Source organism: Falco cherrug, chromosome 4 (assembly GCF_023634085.1).
Source record: "Falco cherrug isolate bFalChe1 chromosome 4, bFalChe1.pri, whole genome shotgun sequence".
Lineage (NCBI taxonomy): Eukaryota > Metazoa > Chordata > Aves > Falconiformes > Falconidae > Falco > Falco cherrug.
The window spans coordinates 10,467,585-10,485,306 of NC_073700.1; the positions used below are offsets into that span (position 1 = coordinate 10,467,585).

General features: G+C 37.8%; 1 protein-coding gene across 32 annotated transcripts in view; it reads left to right on the forward strand.

Annotated features, from left to right (window-relative positions):
* The window catches only part of SLMAP (sarcolemma associated protein), an 89,337-nt gene extending 78,919 nt beyond the window's left edge, over positions 1-10,418 (forward strand). For 24 of the 32 annotated variants that reach the window (XM_027805326.2, XM_027805370.2, XM_027805377.2 and 21 more), the window contains 4 exons: positions 447-564; positions 2,112-2,283; positions 3,716-3,850; positions 8,472-10,418. In XM_027805326.2, the coding sequence (XP_027661127.2) occupies positions 447-564; positions 2,112-2,283; positions 3,716-3,850; positions 8,472-8,561 (515 nt within the window). In that variant the 3' untranslated portion in view covers positions 8,562-10,418. Of the gene's footprint in view, positions 1-446; positions 565-2,111; positions 2,284-3,715; positions 3,851-7,336; positions 7,433-8,471 lie in introns of those variants that run through there. The other 8 variants (XM_055710032.1, XM_055710033.1, XM_055710037.1 and 5 more) reach the window with 1 other exon arrangement.
* Positions 10,419-17,722: the final 7,304 nt, after the last annotated feature.

Sequence of the window (17,722 nt, forward strand, 5' to 3'; positions counted from 1 at the left end):
TTTATTTTAAAGGTCTCTCTTTCACCCTCTAGTTACTGCTTTAAACATTCTGCTGCTTGTAGCAGAGGTGTGGTGTGTAGTGATTCTAGTTGTTTGCTGTTTTAAAGTCTGGGGAATTAGTTTCTTCAAATACTTTTCTGTCACTGTTCCTGAAATACTAGAGTAAGCCCATAAACAGACTGTTTTCTACTCCTTTGTGCCTTAGAAAAAGCTTGCAAAAAAAAAAAAAAAGCACTAGCTTGTTTAATGGCTTACAAACCTCATAACAGTGGAAGGTATTGTAATGTTTTATAGGTGCTTGTGAGAGAATTCATGTGACGTGATTATAATCAAGGATATTTGAGATTTACAACAGATACCAGCTTTTCCTCCATTTATTAGCTGGTGATACTTGAAGCCGTCATGAAATAATTTTACTCGATTCAATTAAATTTTATTCATCGCAGGTGAACTTGAGAAGTTGAAGGCAGAGTGGAATGCTCTGGAAGCTGAATGTGTTACACTAAGGAAGGAAAATACTTCGCTTGCATCTGAACTTCAGCGACAAGAGAAGGAGCTTACTAGGTAAGGGCACGATAGACTTGTCTGGGAGGGTATCGTAGTAGCTGAAGAGAGTTTTTCTGGTTTTTTTTCTTCCCCAAAGTGGTACTACATGTCTAATGGCATTTCGATGAATGTATTGAAATTTTACTTATAGTATTGGACTGAACACACTTTCATGTCGAATTGTTATACCAAACTATTTTTTTCTATTTTGCAAATGCTTGTGTATTACTTGTGATGATGTAACATGACTGATAAGGTAACCTGACTTATTTTTCTGCTTTTAATAAGGACTTGGACGTGTGTGTTGTGCAAGTATTTAGACTTAACAGTTATACTTCTACTTAAAAGGATAATACACCACATAGATTTCCTAACCTAAAATTTTCTCAGTATTCAGGGTTGGAAAATGATTCTCAGATAGTATGGTGTCTCATGGAAGCCTGTCACATCATAAATGTAGTAGTGATGGGCAGAAACAGCACTCTGCATGATGCTATGCTTAACACAGAAATTCAAGTCCTGTTATTGCAAGCTCCGTAATATCTTTTGGGAGGGATTTTAGAGTACAGAAGTATTTGTATTTTACTGTATTTCTTCCGCTCTTTGGGCACATGACATTACTAAAGGCTGTCTAAATCTTCCGCCTTCCCCTCTTACCCCTTCATCTGCCATTATTATGTTGTTTTTCAGTTTCAGATATTAGAAATTAATTCACAAAATAAATATGGGACAGCAATTTTGTTGTATTGTAGAACCAAGTCTTACCATCATGCTTAGATATCTTTTTTTTTTTTTTTTTTTTTCCTTCTGGCTTCCTCACTGTTGTAAGATCTAATTGAAAAATGGAAATTTCCCACAGTAAAACATTTCTAGAAGTAATGTGTTATTTTACAAGAATCACTTTTTTTTTGTTTTTGTTCCATCATGCCTTGATTTCCACTGTTGTTTTTCCCATACAGAAGGTCACAGGAGCAAATATAATACTTGCATAATGAATATATGCAAAATCTCCCCCCTTTTTTTCCTTTGTCTTGCACCGGCACAAATTAATGCTACTTGGTTATTGCACTGAAGTTTGTAATGGCTTAATTTAGACCTTTCTATGACTCTTACACAATTGTACTAAACTCTTGAAGAATATAGTAGCTATTCGCTTATGCAACTGGAGTAAACAGAAGTATGTATGCAAATAAGTGAAATATTTCTAAAAATCTTGGGCAGACTTCTCATTACAAATTTGGAGACTCTAAGAAATACTTAGTGAATAATAAAAAGTAAAATAAGAAACTAAAAAGTAGGAATGATATAATTAAATTACAGATTATGATTAATTATACACACTAAGCTGTGCATATATATTTATAAGCAAGACTATGTCCAGCCTTTTGTCACTACTTTGTATAGGGAGACAATGATGATCTGTACTTCTCTGATTACTTTAAGCTGACATTTCCATACTAAATAAAAATAATGTGTGAGGCTTTGGAAGATGAAAAGTGCTTTCATTTTTTTTTGTTTGTTTAAGTTTATAACACATGAGGAATCAATTTGATTTTGTTTTTCAGCTCTCAGAAACAGAGTTTAGCACTGACCAGCGATATAAGTGTTCTTGAAATGTCTCGAAAGGAACTTGAAAATCAGATGGGATCTTTGAGAGAAAAACATCAACGGGATGCAGCTAGTCTAAAAAGCCAACTCAGCGAAGCTGAGAGTCAAGCAAAAGATGTTCAGAAAGAGGTAACATGAAAGATTATTTCTGTTTTGAGAGAATGTAATGCCCTTTGACTTTTAAGCTAAAAGAAAAGGAAAAATATAGTATTTCTAGTGATTAAAATATTTTATACTCATACTTTTATTACTAGTACTTTTATGATAACGAACTGTATAAACTGAGAGCCAAATTTAATATGGAAGATTTCAGATAAAATGACTTGCATGTGTTTTGGGAACTTTGTAAAGTTTATTTTGCTGCATTACCTTAGTGAATTTACTTTTAAACTGTTCAGAAAGGTAAACCCCTATTCAGAGTCTTCCTGAACGTTGTGGTATAGAGTTGCATTAGCTGTTATGAGTCAATTTTCATTCTTTTTAGTCAGTATGATCTTCCTAGTTAGATTTGAACTTTTCTTTGACAATGGGACTACACATTCGTTACAAAAGTCTCCTTTCATCTTACTGAATGACTAGGCTGCTGAAGGTGTTTAGCAAGTGCATAAGGAAAAGCTAGCATTTTGAGCATATGTTTCATCTTCCTGTAGCCTCTAAAGACTACGTCTGGAAGAAGGTCATAGTCTCTAACAGTTATTTGCTTTCTCTTATGAGCATTTTGAGTGAAGTTTTCCCTAGAAACTGCTTTTAGTTTCTTTTGCAGTTCTTCTTTGCTTTGTCATTAATTCGTCCATGTCACATTCCTTACCATTTTCAGATTTCAAAAAACCCAGTCTTGTTAGTCTGTGGTTTTGTAATCAGATGTATGCCTAATCTTTAAATTTTGTGGTAAATGCCAGTAGTGAAAGTCATTGGTTCCATCATGAGGACTACTAGAAAGCTTGTCTATTGACAAGCATCTATTGAAAAGTGACTTTGAAAAAGCTGCTTATAGTGTAGGAACATGACACATGCACCTAGTATTGTTTGTACTTGACCACACTGAGCTTTTTTGTGTGATAGTAATAAGGGACAATTTTTTTAATGCCCTTCTTATATTTGAATTTGTGATGTGGGAAGAGGATTTGATTTACTTTACACAGAAAGTTGATTTTTGCACCTATTTGATTCGTGTTGGTATTTAAGCTACAGCCTAGATCTAAGAACACTATTTAAACATAAAGGACTCCTTGTTCTGTCTTCACAGTTTTTGCAGTCGTTTCCAATATGATAGTGAGTAATAGGTTGGTATGAGAGATGAATTAAGGCCTTGCATTTACTTCATATTTCCCTCTTTTTAGTAATCCTAGCCCTTCAAAGTCAGGAACAAAAATTTTCATTTAGAAAAAGAGAAAAACCTAAGCTAAGATTTTTCTACCCTGCTTTTATGAAAAGAGTACTCATCCAAGGCGAGGTGCTCTAGGCAGATGCCAGGAAAGGAAGCAGTGTGCTCTGCAAGCGTAAGCATGTGTTGGGTGTCTGGGGGTCTGCAGACTTTTTTTTTTTTTCTCTCTCTCTTTAGTATGAAAGAACACAGACTGTGCTCTCAGAGCTGAAGGCAAAGTATGAGATGGCTGAAAAAGAAAACCAGTCACTCACAGAAGAGCTCAAACAATGTAAAGAAAACCTGAAGCTGCTACAAGAAAAAGGAAACAACGTAAGTCTGTACAAAATTATGTGGGGAAGCTGGGTTATGACACTGGCAGTTGTGTCGAGTATGTAAGTGTCAAATAGAAAAGGACAACTTAAAAAAAACCCCACCAACAGTTGTGTACTGCATTATATGCCAAATTCCATTCTGGTACTACCTGTGCAAATTTGTAGGTTACTACACCGTTACAATTATGCATGCAAGTTAAATTTACAGTTGTGTGACAGTTCTAAGTATGGCCTTAGATATCTGCTCTCTTGAAAATAGCTGGCTTAAATACTGAACCAGAACTAAGTAAAACTTTAATTTCAGAAAATGATATTACGGGTAATAGCTGAGAAACCTGTATCCAAATGAATGAATCTTTTTCAAGAAGCTTTTATTTTATTAGTATTTATTACAACGAGTGTTCCCTCCTTACTCTTGCTCGTGTTTCTCCACAGTGGTTAACCCTGATGGGCTTATGCTTTAAACAGTGCAGGTGAACTATCCTTTCTCTTCACTAATGAAAATACTCTTTTCTGTTGCAATTAATTTCAGAGGTTGTATCATTAGAATTGAGATTACAGCTAGGAACAACTTTTTTTTTTTTTTTTTTTTTTTTTTTAATGCTGAAACTTCTGAAATCCTCCAAACATTAAGGGTGTGAGAGACAAGTTACGAGGTGGTCATAACTTTATTTTACCTACCTTACTACCCTGGGATGGCTGGTTTATTGTCTTCCTGTACTGCCTTTATGATCAGTGCAGGGTGAACAACTCCTGTAGTGGACAGTACAGAACAGGAGGATAATGGATGCTCTGTAAATAGCCCTTTAGAGAACTATTTCTCTGATTACAAAGAAGGTTTTACAGATACCATCCTCTCAAATCAACTGGCAGCTAGATGTCCAAAGTTTATATGAATACTCTCGCTGTAGCTAATTACTGAATGTAAACCTCTAACACAGCAGAGCTGTCAAAGTTGTAAAGAATTCAAAGCCTTTCTTACTTTTTCCAGCCATATTTTCGAGAATATGATGTTACAATTCCTTTGGAAACTGCTTCCTGCTTAAATTTCTTCTGCAATGCTGAGATAATATACTAAATAATACTAAAGTAGTCAGAAGTCAAAAACAAACAACAGACCACACTGTAATAGATCACACTGATTAAATAATTGTGAATGTGAGATTTTTCTGATCTGTTAAAATTATTAACCTCAGGATTAAAATATCAGTGGAAAAAGGGGGATAGTAGGGAAGAAATACTGTGAAGGGAATTGGAGCGCCTGATGAAAGTGGAAAAGCTTGAAAGGTAATGAAAATTTTAGAAAGAACAAGGTGAGTATTTAGATGACATGAGGAACCACAGCAGTCGCCAAAATCTGCTTACAGAGGGAGTTAGTTATGACAGTTGAAACCTGGAGGTCAGGGTATGATGAAGAGCATCCAACCATGTAGGAGCTTGCTTGCTGTTCAAGCAAGAATTACTCGCCATCAGCAATGTAAAACATCTATCTTGGGGGTTATTTGAAGCATCATGCATACTGGGCTGAGTTCCAAGGTCAAATTTTTGAAGTACCAGTGTGTCCTTGTGCTGGAATCATTATCTGCTGCTTCATTTCTAAGGACAGTGTTGCACAGAAAGGGACTTCCCGCTGTGGGATTTGTTCCTTTTTGCAGCCCATCTGTTCCTGAGTTTGCTTATCTTCATGTTCTAATACAAGATGCACATTTTGATGCAGCACCTAGTTAACTGTTCCTTTACAATAAGGAGATTTTATATATATTGGTAAGGTTGTGAAGGGGAAAATTTAATCGTTTGGAGGCCATTTCATTTAATATGGATATTTATCGTCTCTTTTATTTGCCAAGATGCTACAGCCATGAATGCGTAGAACTTAAAAAAGATAACAAACCCATAGAATTGTTCAGCAAACTAACAAATGTTAGGAAAGGCAAGGCTTCTGTACTCCATTTGGGATATCATTCAAGTCTTGAGTTTTTATACTTAAGTTTTACTTTTAAAAAACTGCAGTGTGGTGTTCTGAAACGCTTAGCAGTGTGGTGTACTACTTTTGCTTGCACGCTTGTAGTCACTGATTATTTCCTGATGCGCTTTATATGACAGATTTATGTGAATGGTTTGAGAACATTAGCTGCTCTGGTTGACTTAAACTTCTGGCACTTTTTTAAACACTGCTGTGATTATTTCTACCAACGTACTTTCTGTGGGAAGGTGGCACTCTTGATTTGTGGCACCAATGACACAAAAACTGTCCTGCATGAAAATAACTTCAGTAGTTCCACATAATTTTTCTATTAAATATTTGCCTTGATTAAAACAAATCCGAATTGAGTGGCAGGGAGTAGAATACCTTCTACGATTCCAATGTTTTGAACCTTACTGGAGGTTCTGTAATTGAGTGACTTCTACAAATTGGTAACAGGGTGAAATTATGAAACACTATGTTTTACAAAGTCTTCAAACATGAATTATTTATTTGACTGAACAAAATCAAGGTGGCTTCAGCACAAAAAAGTTCTTAAAACACTTAGCATGGTTTGAACTTAACCTCTGTGTGTCTTTGTGTGTGCACAAATATATAGGCTAGGATGCAGAGAAAGCAGATGTCTTCCAAAAGAAGACAATTCTCAAAAAGAATTGAAGTTCATTTTTGCTTTTATTCTCTCATATTAAGGATAGAGGCTATCTATCCAGAAAGTCAAGTAGTTTACAGTTAATTGAATATAGCTGAGTAAATGTGTTGATGGCTCTAACAAGGCCATAAGCTAGATGAACCCTGCAATATTGCCAGCTGGTAGTTTGGCCCAGCTGCAACACTTGATCAGTTTTCAGAATTGCATTTGGCCACAAGGCTGCTGACCTGCCAAAGTTGCTGATCTTGGTGCTATCTAATTGAAAAGTACTTCCCTGCTTTATGGTAACTCGGTGTTGATTGTACAGTCATGTTACAATCTCCTGGAAATGTTTGAACTACTGGGTTTGCCTGTGGACATAGTTGTAATTGATTCACTAATGGAGGAAAAAGATTGTTTTTCTTGGAGGCTGGTGATGGAAATGGGAAAGGCTAACTAGCAAGGAATGAAGAAGTAGGTGGAAAATTCAGTGTCTGGTGTGAGTCTTTGTACCTTAAGAAATCCAGATGGGATTTCCTATCACTTAAAAAAAACCTAAAACCAACAATAAATAAGATACAGGCAAATCGATTTTACATTTGTATTCTTAAGTGCTAAATTCCAAGTTGTGACAAGAGGTTTCTTAGAACACTTTCTGCTTACTTCCCTTTATTTTTAAACATCCCTGTTCATTTGAGTAGAACGGTGTACTAACTTTGTATACCAAATTAGATAATGCTGTATTGTGTTAGATGTCTTTAATACATTTCAATTAAAACAGAACTCACTGACTGATTTTCCCCTCTCTAAATCATCTTTACCTGAATGATTTATAGCACAAAGTGATTTTTAATATCCCTTCCCTTCTTTAGCCTTCCATATTACAACCCGTCCCAGCCGTATTCATCGGCCTAATCCTGGCTTTCCTGTATTGGTGTTACGGCCCATTGTGGTAGCGAAAGGTACAAGCACTACTGTTCAGTCAATGTATGTTTGTCCCTCTCACCTGTTCGTGCCATCTCTGTATAAAATAGTGCATGGTGAAATGCTCACAGGTATTTCTTTACCTGAAGCAAACCCTTCATTTAATATGCCATTCTGTTGATACTGACGAGCTGAGCAATCAACTAATCATTTAACATCTGTGTGATTTCTTTAATTCTAACAGTGAAGTTTTGTTCTAACTGGTTCTGAATGTGCCTCTTCTAACTCAGTCTCAGTTTGCCTTTAGCAAATGGGCTACCTTTTGCACAATGCTGCGATGCTAGGGCCTGTAAGAAAACTTAATTGCCTAATTAACTACGAAAAAATGAAGAGTTTGCCTCTAAATAATAATAAAAGCCAACAAGCTTTGGTTCCTATTTATGGACTAAGAAATTCCTCTCTGGCTCTAAACACTTTAATTTTTCTCACTATTGCTATGAAGATGATGGAAAAAAAGACAAGATGAGAAATAGGTGGTTGGTTTGTATTCTGAACTCTCAGCTTGCATTTTCTCTAATGTGTCTCAGTGTGTCGTCCTCTTTAAAATGCTATTGTTGTCATGAAATGTTGTGACAGTCCACTAGAAATGATGTTGTAAGGATCCTGCTACAAACTAACTTCATAGATCTGGACTTAAACATTCAAAAGCTAAGTTAAAGATGTCAGTACTGCATAAACCTGTGTCTAGCGATTACTTGGCATACACAATGTTTTAAAGATCTTAAGCCCTCACATGTTTAATAGCAGATTTCTTTGAGGTGCACACAGTAATGAAGCTGGAAATACAGAACTGCCAAAAGTCCTCCTGATGATCCTCAGTCATGAAGAGCTGTGGACTTCCCTTTGCTAGAGAAACGGTTTGCTGTGATGCTCTGAGTCAGGACTAGCCTGCAGTAGGGCTCGTGGGTAACATTTTAGTGATGCCTATCAACAGGTACTCAAGACTTTCAGGAACCACGGGGTAAACTGCTTAGTATGAATTAGAACAAATATGATATTGATTTTTTTTTTCTCTCCACACAGAGACAATGGCCTTGGATGCCTGTGATGGCAGCTTTGGTTGCTGTAACAGCCGTGGTGCTGTACCCAGGCCTAACCAGAGCTTCTCCATGAGAACTGTTGTTGAATCCATACACCGTCCTCCCTTTAGAAGCTGGCAACATTCATATACTGAGGGAAAACAGATTAATTCTCTTCCTTTTTACCTCTTAATACAGCACAGCTCTGCGTGAGAACAGCAGTAGGGTCATTTGCTTTAAACTGTATAAAATGTATCTGTCTATAAAGAGGGAATAAAATTGTGATTCATCATACTGTGAGCAATATTTTTGCTTACAATTTCATGCAAGTTTTAAATTAGTATGTTGGGATTCTGAATACGATGGTGGCCTAAAGTAGGCTTCTTGGTACCAAATTATTTATAATGGCTAGGGTTGTGGACACTTACTTTAGAATCTGATTGCCAGATTTAAAAGGAAAAATACATTTCTGATTTGGACACCCAAGCCAAGTAACCCTGTAGATACTTGGAGAACAGATACAGTGTGCTCAGTGCCTTTCAGTACAAAGATTATTATTTTTTTTTAAACTAGTATACCGTTTTACTTGCTGTTAGTCACTGAGCTGTTGGGAACAAGACTTAAGAAAACTTCTCTTACCACGCCTTCTGAAGGAAGCATATTTTTCTTTGATAAGGATTGCTTTATTAATGATTTTTGGGAATAAACACAATTCATGTCCAGCCTTAAAGAGATAGAGATACTGATGGTGAAGACCAGCCTGAAGTATTTAGTGTGCGCGTGTGCGAGTGTAAGCATGTGTGTGTTCTTGAGTGAACTAAGGTGTTTCTGGGAGCAAGTACTTGGTCATTTGATGGACATAGTGCAGTGATTCAACTTACGTTAACTTTAGTTTGAATGTAATTTATTAAATTGCATATATTTAAAGAGATACGTTCTTTAAAAGTATGAATACTTTCTCACATATCACATGTATCAATTTATTTTTTCAGTCATTTGATACTTTCTGACTTGAGCTGGAGAAGCTCTTTAGATAAGCTTTTGTGGACGTAACTTTATTAAGAGAACTGCTACAGTACGTCTGTGATTAGCTGAAAAAAATCTAAGATACATAAAATACTACAGAATTTGAATCATACACCTGATGAAGTATTGTCAGGTGAAGATGATTTTAATTTGGTAGTAAAATTTTGTGCATCCCTCATCACATGGCTGTAAGTATGATGCAGTGGTCCCCATTATAAAGTTTATTTTCCTTATCTAAGTACTATAAATATTACTATTTGCTGACTTTTGGTGGGAATCACTGTAGTTAGTGCTGAATTAAATGTAGACTGTGGTTGTCTTGTTCAGCTCAACAGTTCTGTCAAAAAAGTTCATTAAAGACTTAAATAATATGCTAAAGAATGGTAAAGTAAAATGGCTCTGCTAAAGGAAAGTTCAAAATAGGGAGGTAATCTCAGCAATTCAATTGGCTTTAAAGAATGTTATGGCAATCGACAGGTAGTTTCAATATTTAAATAGAAATTTAGCATATAATTTACTTTGTGAGGTTTTAAGGGTCATTGTCCTTTAATTAAAGGTTTTATCTTAAGTTACATGGGATTTGCTAATGGGAGGATAATTAGGTGGGAAAAATAGTCCACAAGTGACTTGTAGAAAATAAATATTGTCATTTAGTTCATTCATTTCATCCTTTTCAGTTGCAGGAAGCCACCCAACCACAGAACACTCGTATGCCAGTGGTACTTAGTACCTCTTGTATATAGGTTATTGCAAATATTGTTCTGAAATGCTTAACTTCAGAATTACATTTTTTAAAGTAAATAATTGTTTTAAATCTATTTTGTAAAGATATAAAAATACAATAGAATTTCTGGAGTACAGATTAAACTATTTGCACTAACACACGTGATGTGCATGATTTAATAAAATAACTTTACTCTCCCTATGCATGTTTGAGTTGAATGTCATTTGAAAACAAAAGATTCATGCTAAGTTTCTTTTGCGCTAGATGTTGCCACATTTACTAGGCACAATGTCTGCAGCATGTCCAGTAATAGCAAAAGAATTTTTTTTCCCTTGTATTTCACATTTGCACTGGTTTCAGTTTTTGTCTAGCTGATCTCTCTCCTGTCTGTGGTTTTCAGAAAGAAAAGGGGGGAGGCGATCGCCATGGAAGGCTTGGGAGCATGTTGCTGTGGGGCAGGGGGCAGATGTTCACAGCTGCAGGGTGGGTTGTGCCTGTGGCAGATGTTGTGAGATTGGAGGAGCAGTGGCTGCTCATAGTGGGGCAATAGTGGAAAGCCCTTCTAGGGGAAGGGGGCCTGATGCTGCCTCCTCTCTTCTTTAGCATCTTGAACTCTCTATTTGTCCCTCTTTCAGCTACTGTTTCTTTTCCAATGGATTCTGTTCCCTCCTCCCTGCCCGTAGCATGTAGCCATGGTGTGAGGAGAAGGAGTGGAGCCTGGTGGAGCAGTGGTCCCTTGTGGCTGGCAGTAGGGAAGGTGCTGAGTTCCCTGGGATCAACCTCGTGGTGGGCCTGCACTGCCAGGTGGTGCCCCATACTGAGCAGCACTGCCTGTGACATAACTTTGTTCTTGGATTAAAGACAAAAGTTGGGTTTTCAGAAATCTTTAGAGCATCAGAGAGCTGAAATTTGAGACCCATCATGGTCATATTAAAGGAGAAAGATTTCCAATTTAATTATGTGCATGTGTGCCTATTTATATTATATACACAGGTGCATAGTACACATTGCATGGGGGTTTGTGCTTATGAGTATACCTGTGGTTCCCTAATACAGTTCCTTTCCCAGGAGTTCTTGACATTTGCATGTTCAAAATGATCAGGAATGAGCTAAAATGCACAGTTCGCTCTCTCATTGTGAGAATCCCTGGAGAAGGATTGGATAACTGGGAAGCTGCTGTTCTTCAGTGCTTTGATACTAAAGCAGCAAGTGGAGTTATTTTGCCAGCACTCTATGCACAAACCTTTCTGGTGTTCTGTTGCGTTTGTTTATGGTAAATGTGTGTGCTCTTTTGCATTCATACTTAGTTTCTTTTTAGTTGTGAGGTTTGATTAGCTAAGCCTTGGAGTTACTGTAACCAGCTGCTTTTCACAAATGTGTAAGATGCTCTACTTGTAAAACAAGTGCTCTGAGCTTGCACTGAAGCTTGAGGTTTTCAAAAGGTTCCTCATACTTGAAAAGTTAGTCTGAGAGTTGTTTTATCAGTCGCTAGTTCAATTTGGAAGATGTACTATAATAAAATATCTGAATGCTGCTTCACTGTTGTCCTGATGTCCTGACTGAGGCACCTTCTTTTAATTTCTAAAAGAATTCTACCTACATGGGGACTACAACAGCAGGCCTTTAAAAAAATACAACTATACTATGTATAATGAGTACAGTGTAACTTTTCTGTTTCTTCTAGCTGAAATTAAATGCATTCTTCCAGAGTCTTAGCCTGATCTTTCTTGCAGAATCTGGATTTTTTTGGTGCTAAATGGAGAGTTGTGACCCTGCACAACATATTGGAAAGTTTTCTCATGAAACTTTCTCTTAGCGAGACTTAGTATCAAATGACTGATGGCTGAAGCAAAGGTAATCACCTGTGCGTGTATTTTTGGGGTATTTTCCTAAGTTTTTGTTTGTTTGATTGTTTTATAGTCAAGTCTTCTGAAGTATGTTACCTGTTCAAATTCTCAGTGTGCTTTACATGAGATTTCGAATGTCTCCTGCCTTAATCTGTAGGGTTCTACCACTGGCAATAATCATTTCTTCAGCTTGAATCTTCTCCATGACAAATCCACTGCTGAGGTTCATTCCACCAGCAGCATCCAAGTGCTTTAAAACACCAGGTCACCACAACATCTTTTGAGAAGCGATGGTCGTTTGCACTAGTTCTCCAACTGGAGCTGGCCGGTTTCCACCAGGGGTCTTGCTTCCCCTCTGGCTTTTCATCCCCCATTAGTATTTCATTAGCACCTGTCTCAAGATTTTGAGTCTCCATTAATTTAGCAATTGATCATATGAAAATTGGAATTGGAAGACATATCCTCTCCCTCTCATGTATACCTCTGGATCTGTTTGAAGGGTGACTGCTTCCAGCAAACAGCTACGTTGAATTCCCCAGATCCAGCTGATTTACCCATCCCAGCCCCTCTTTGCGTATCCTTCTAGACACAGAATTCCTTTGGTTGGTCTCTGGTGAGGAACTGGGCTGCAATTTGGGTCTCCTACTTCTTCCAGCCTTCCTGGGTTTTCAGTTTGTGCCAACTCATTGAAATTAGTAAGCAAAGGTTTGCCCACGGGCCCAAGTTCTTCTGCTTGGAGAGTGGGTTGCACTTGCTACTGCTTTAAAAACTGGGTGCTGCCAATATTTGACTAAAGGCTCCCAGAAGCAGAAGGCAAATCAGCAATTGAGACAAAGGTTTCAGTTGGTAAAGACCATTAGAGGCTCAAATTTTCATTAATTGGTAACGGTAGAGGGAACTTCTATCTAATTGCTTTTCTGGATTCCACAGTCACAAAACTTCACTGGCTGATTTCAACATCAGAAGCATAATGTCAAGAAGTTAAGCATATACATTTTAGTAAGGAAGAACTCTTGCTTTAAGAAAATCAGAAAAAGAATCGGTCATCTCTGTAGGTAAGTTACTTGAGCAACTGCTGTCCTCTAGGAAGAAGAAGAAGGAAAGAAAAAAAATCAAACTCCAAACCCAGTGCTGTGTTCGAGGAGGTCATCTTGCTTTGTCTCCCAACCATTGGTTTTCAATATATCTCTCTTGGAGGATGTTCTGTTACCGCAGATGTCCTGATCCAGGACTTTGACATACCGTGATCAAAATACCTTCCAATCTTACTTTATATGGATTTAATTTTAAATTTTTTTTTTCTTCATCCTTCTAGCTTTTGTTGTCAGCTTTTTAAACTGTTTCTGAGTGGATGTCAAGCAGAACATGTCTTTACAGTAATTAGTTTATTATCTATTTATATCATGTCAGTAAGGTTATATCCTTCTCTGGTGTTCCTGTTCATCTGTCTACCAGAACCTTTTTTTGGATTTTGGGATTCACTGACTTCTAGCATCTGGATTTTAATCTTGTGAAGCAAATCTGTGCATTACTTGCATCACCCCAACCCCATGGTATCTAACTTTGCAATATTGTTCAGCAAACCACTGCAGGCAAGCAGTTTGAGGCAGCAAACCTGTTCCCATTACTGTTCAGCACTTCAACAATGGGGTTTTTTCCCTTTCAGGTTTTAACAGGGTTGACTACTGAAGTTTTCTAGGTTGTTGTCATACGCTGTTGAATGGTAGTGAGCCAAAACCAGATCCCTGCAGGACAGTAGGGAAAACGTTCATAGAATAATTCCTTCACTTAGTTTTTGCAATCTGTCATTTGGTTTGTAATCTGGATTATTAGAATGATAGTAGTGTAGTGACCACTTGGATTGAAATGTCAAATGACTTACAGAAGTCTTGGTTTAATAACACCAATCAACTTAAGTTTCTTAAAACTTAAAAAAGTGGAACTTTATTTCAAAAATGCTTTGACAGGCATGAATTATTCTACATTCTTGATTTTCACACTGATTGCTTCCGATAGATTACTCTTGAAGTGAATTGAAATCAGTCCTTCTCCCAAGATCATGTATTTTATACTCTTTTCCCTCAGCCCCATCATGTTGTTGCCCATTACTGCTGCTTCCCTCTAGAAAGTATTTCTAATTCTAAATTATTCACGTGACTGTTTAAATCTTTCAGTCTACTCAGTTTAACTCAGCGTTCTTTCCCAGTGCTGGAGCTGTAACGGTTCTAACACACCGAGGTGTGTGTGCATGTGTATACGTCGCTGTTCCGAGATTGCGCTTGCATGCAGCAAAATAGATCGTAGATTCCTTGCATTTAGCAACCATGAGAATGGAGATGTAATTGAGATTCTCAAATAATTTTCAAATGTGGGAACGGAGGTGTTAGTATGGAGATGCAATTCCTTTATTAAGTCAGGTGATATACTGAAAATGCAGATGTGCTTCCAAGCATGTCATCTCTTCATCGTATCTGAAGAACAAATGCAAAGCTTGGGTTAAACTAAAAGTAATTTTTTCTTACCTGATCATGTTAATCAGTAACTTGCGAGAAAAGGGTTAAGTGATCAACTCATTCTGTTCTATTGGAATAAAATTTATCCAAAAAGCTAGCCCATATTTGTTTCCGTTAGGAAATGGATTATTTTTTTTATCATTTTTTTTAAACACCTTAGACGTACTATGAGTGGTGAAGTACTGCCTTCAGTATAGAATGAATTTACTATTTTAATCTCTTCATGCTAGATCATTTAAGAAGTTTATATTCTATTTATATTTCTTGTAAGGAGTTCTTGCTCTGGAAAATACTTTTATTGGGTATGTCATCAGTTTTCATGTGACAAAACTACTTGTCTTGAATAATACAGTGGCTCGTATTTAAAAATGTTCCAAATATGCAATATGTCTTTTGGGATGAATAAATGGTAAAAATTACAATAATAAATTTGCAACACAACAGAAAGCTGATTTGTATTGTACATAGTCTTTTTCATTCAGCCTAACTCTAGATTTCAGCACTCCACAACTTCCGAATAACTTGCTGCACTTTGCTTTGTTGCAATAGAAGACAAGTTGCTAGTTCATGAAATCAATTAAAACCTGTTTTAAAATTGGAATCTTATTTACCTGTTTACTTTGTACAAATGGGGTTCGCTGCTGTATGACCTTTCCTCCTCTCTGTAATGTGGTGAAGCAGTGCTTCAGCAGATCTCTATGCAAACGCAGGGAGAGAAGGGCTGGAACACAGAGCATGAGTGCAACCTCTGTGCAAAGGTGGTTTTTTTGTGGAGCTTTGCTTCAGTGCTGACTCAGGAGGAGGGTATTGACTGAGTCACATAGTTTTCAGCAAGTTTGAGCAGCTTGAGGAAGGGAAGTCTCCTCCTTGTTTGCGTGGTTTGGATCCACCCCAGGGTGTAGTTTAAGTAAACATTACTCCAGGCTGCAAGTCCTGGTGCAAGAGCCTAGCTAACTTGCCTTTCTTTTATGTCTCTGTTTAAAAAGTTAAAATCAAAGTTAACATTAAAACACTCTATGAGATGCATTAGATGTTCGGGGTTTTGGGAGAGGGGAACAAAAAAAAAAGCCTTGAAGTAGTGTTAAATAAGTCTGTCTAGACGCTCTACATGGGATACTGTTGGTAGTACCTAACATCTACCAGTAACTTCATCTCAAATACCTGTTTCTGGAATACCGGCACAGAGCGCTCCTCCTCAGACTGAGGAGACAAACACTGAGTTAGTTTATTTCTGAGTAATGCTACAGCTGAGAAACAGTGGTAAAGTTTGCTCATTTTAGAAGATTTAGTATCGATATTACAGACTCGTTGGGTGTGATCTTACAGGTGGTTTTTGCTGTTCTGTTGTATGTGTGGCAGTCACAGTCAATTGGCAGTTTTTGTGTTGCAGAACTTGACTGTAATCTCAACTGTAGCTGGGCATTGTAACAGACATTTATTGCTCCATTTTCTCCACTTCATAATTATTGTAGTGGCACATAAGTGAAAACGTAGCCTGCAGCAACTTCAGAGCGATTGTTTTAATTGCACTTAGACTCGGGTTGGCCAGGTGTTGCTGTGTCTGCATGACATGTTGCATCAATAGGATGTCCTTCTTCTGCAGACTTTTCTGAATTACAGTTCTTCCTTGGTTTCCGATACTTCCTAAAGAGTCGTCACCCATCTGTTTCAATAGTAAATTTGAAGTTGCTGTCATAGTGCCCCAGCAGGGTTGTATTATGCTTTTATCCTTATTATATCCTTAATAATTCGAACAAATTATTAACAGTCTCCCTTATTTATGTGGAAGGCTGCTTTTGCAGCGAGTGAGTGTATTCCTTAGCATATCCATGCCCCTCTTCAAGAGGAGACTTCGTAGATAAATAGCAAAAAAAATCTTCAGTGACTTACATGGTGTTTCTCATTTCAAATCTGGAGAGCATGGTAAAAAATTATTTGCCCCAAACTGATGCTTCCCCTGGTAATTAAGAAACAAATGGTGGAATAATTCCAGCGGAAGGAGTAGTTCTGGGATATTTCTTTGGTTAGAACTGAATTGCTTTGTCAGATGTGTACAGTGTTGCTTGGAACGTGGGTCTGCTGAGCCTTTCTGCTCTTGACTGCCCTTAGAGGGGCAAGGAAATTTATCTGTGAAGCATTTGATGTAACATGTGTCGAGATGGGCGATGCAGATACCGTAACTGAGGCACCTCGGCTCTAGTCATGTGCACATGGACTCATGTAACGGGGGTGTTCGTTTGGTTTATTTAGTGTAAATGGTTTCTAGTTCTCATGAAATACATTTCACTGGAGATTATTAAAACATGGTAAGTTTTTTTTACTCTAAAATAAAGAGCAATAATGGGCTGTTTACTCATATTTTGCAGCTGTATGGGTTAGCTTTTAAACTTCTTGGACTGTAAGTAGGGCCTCGGCTAGATCCTGCTGGCTCAGATACTTCGTCAGACAACTGCTGTATTATTCTTCAGATTTCGAGCACATACTGGAGTTCTTCAGTCCTTTTGGTTGTGAAGATACTGTGAAAATACGAAGTTATAACTGTTTAATGGGAAGGTTGCTTCCTGCAGCCTCTGAAGAGCAAGTTTGGAAAGCAGTCTGTCTTCATGGCTATTACCATGAGTATCCAGTGATGCAGGTGCGAGCAGCCATCTCCAGTTGAGGAGAAAGGGTGATGACTCAGGGTAGAGTCACATCCTCTTAACACTCTGGTTAGGGACACCACCGCTTCACCCTTCTGGGTCTGACTAATGAAGCTGAAAAGAGGTATAAAGATGTGAAAAAGGGAAAGCTAACCCTTCAGAGATCTGTGGCTATCCAAATCTTGTATGCAGCTGCCTGTATGCTCAGCTCTGCATATACAGGGGTCCTGGAGCCAAGCGGACCGCTTTCCACTGGCTGTAGTGGCTGCCACCCCATTGTTGAGTGTCTGCAGACTGGGGCAGATGTAACGGCCTTGCTTGCATACAGCTTGTACCTGTGGTTTCCTCTGCAGTCACACAAGCTGAGATGATTTGCTGTGATATGTGTTTGGGTAGATTTGGAGACGTGGGATCTTGGGGCGATTTCGTTAAACATGATTACACCTGCTCCAACGTGTACGAGCATCCAGAGTGGGAGAACTGAGCCCCCGTGGTTAGCAGTGCCC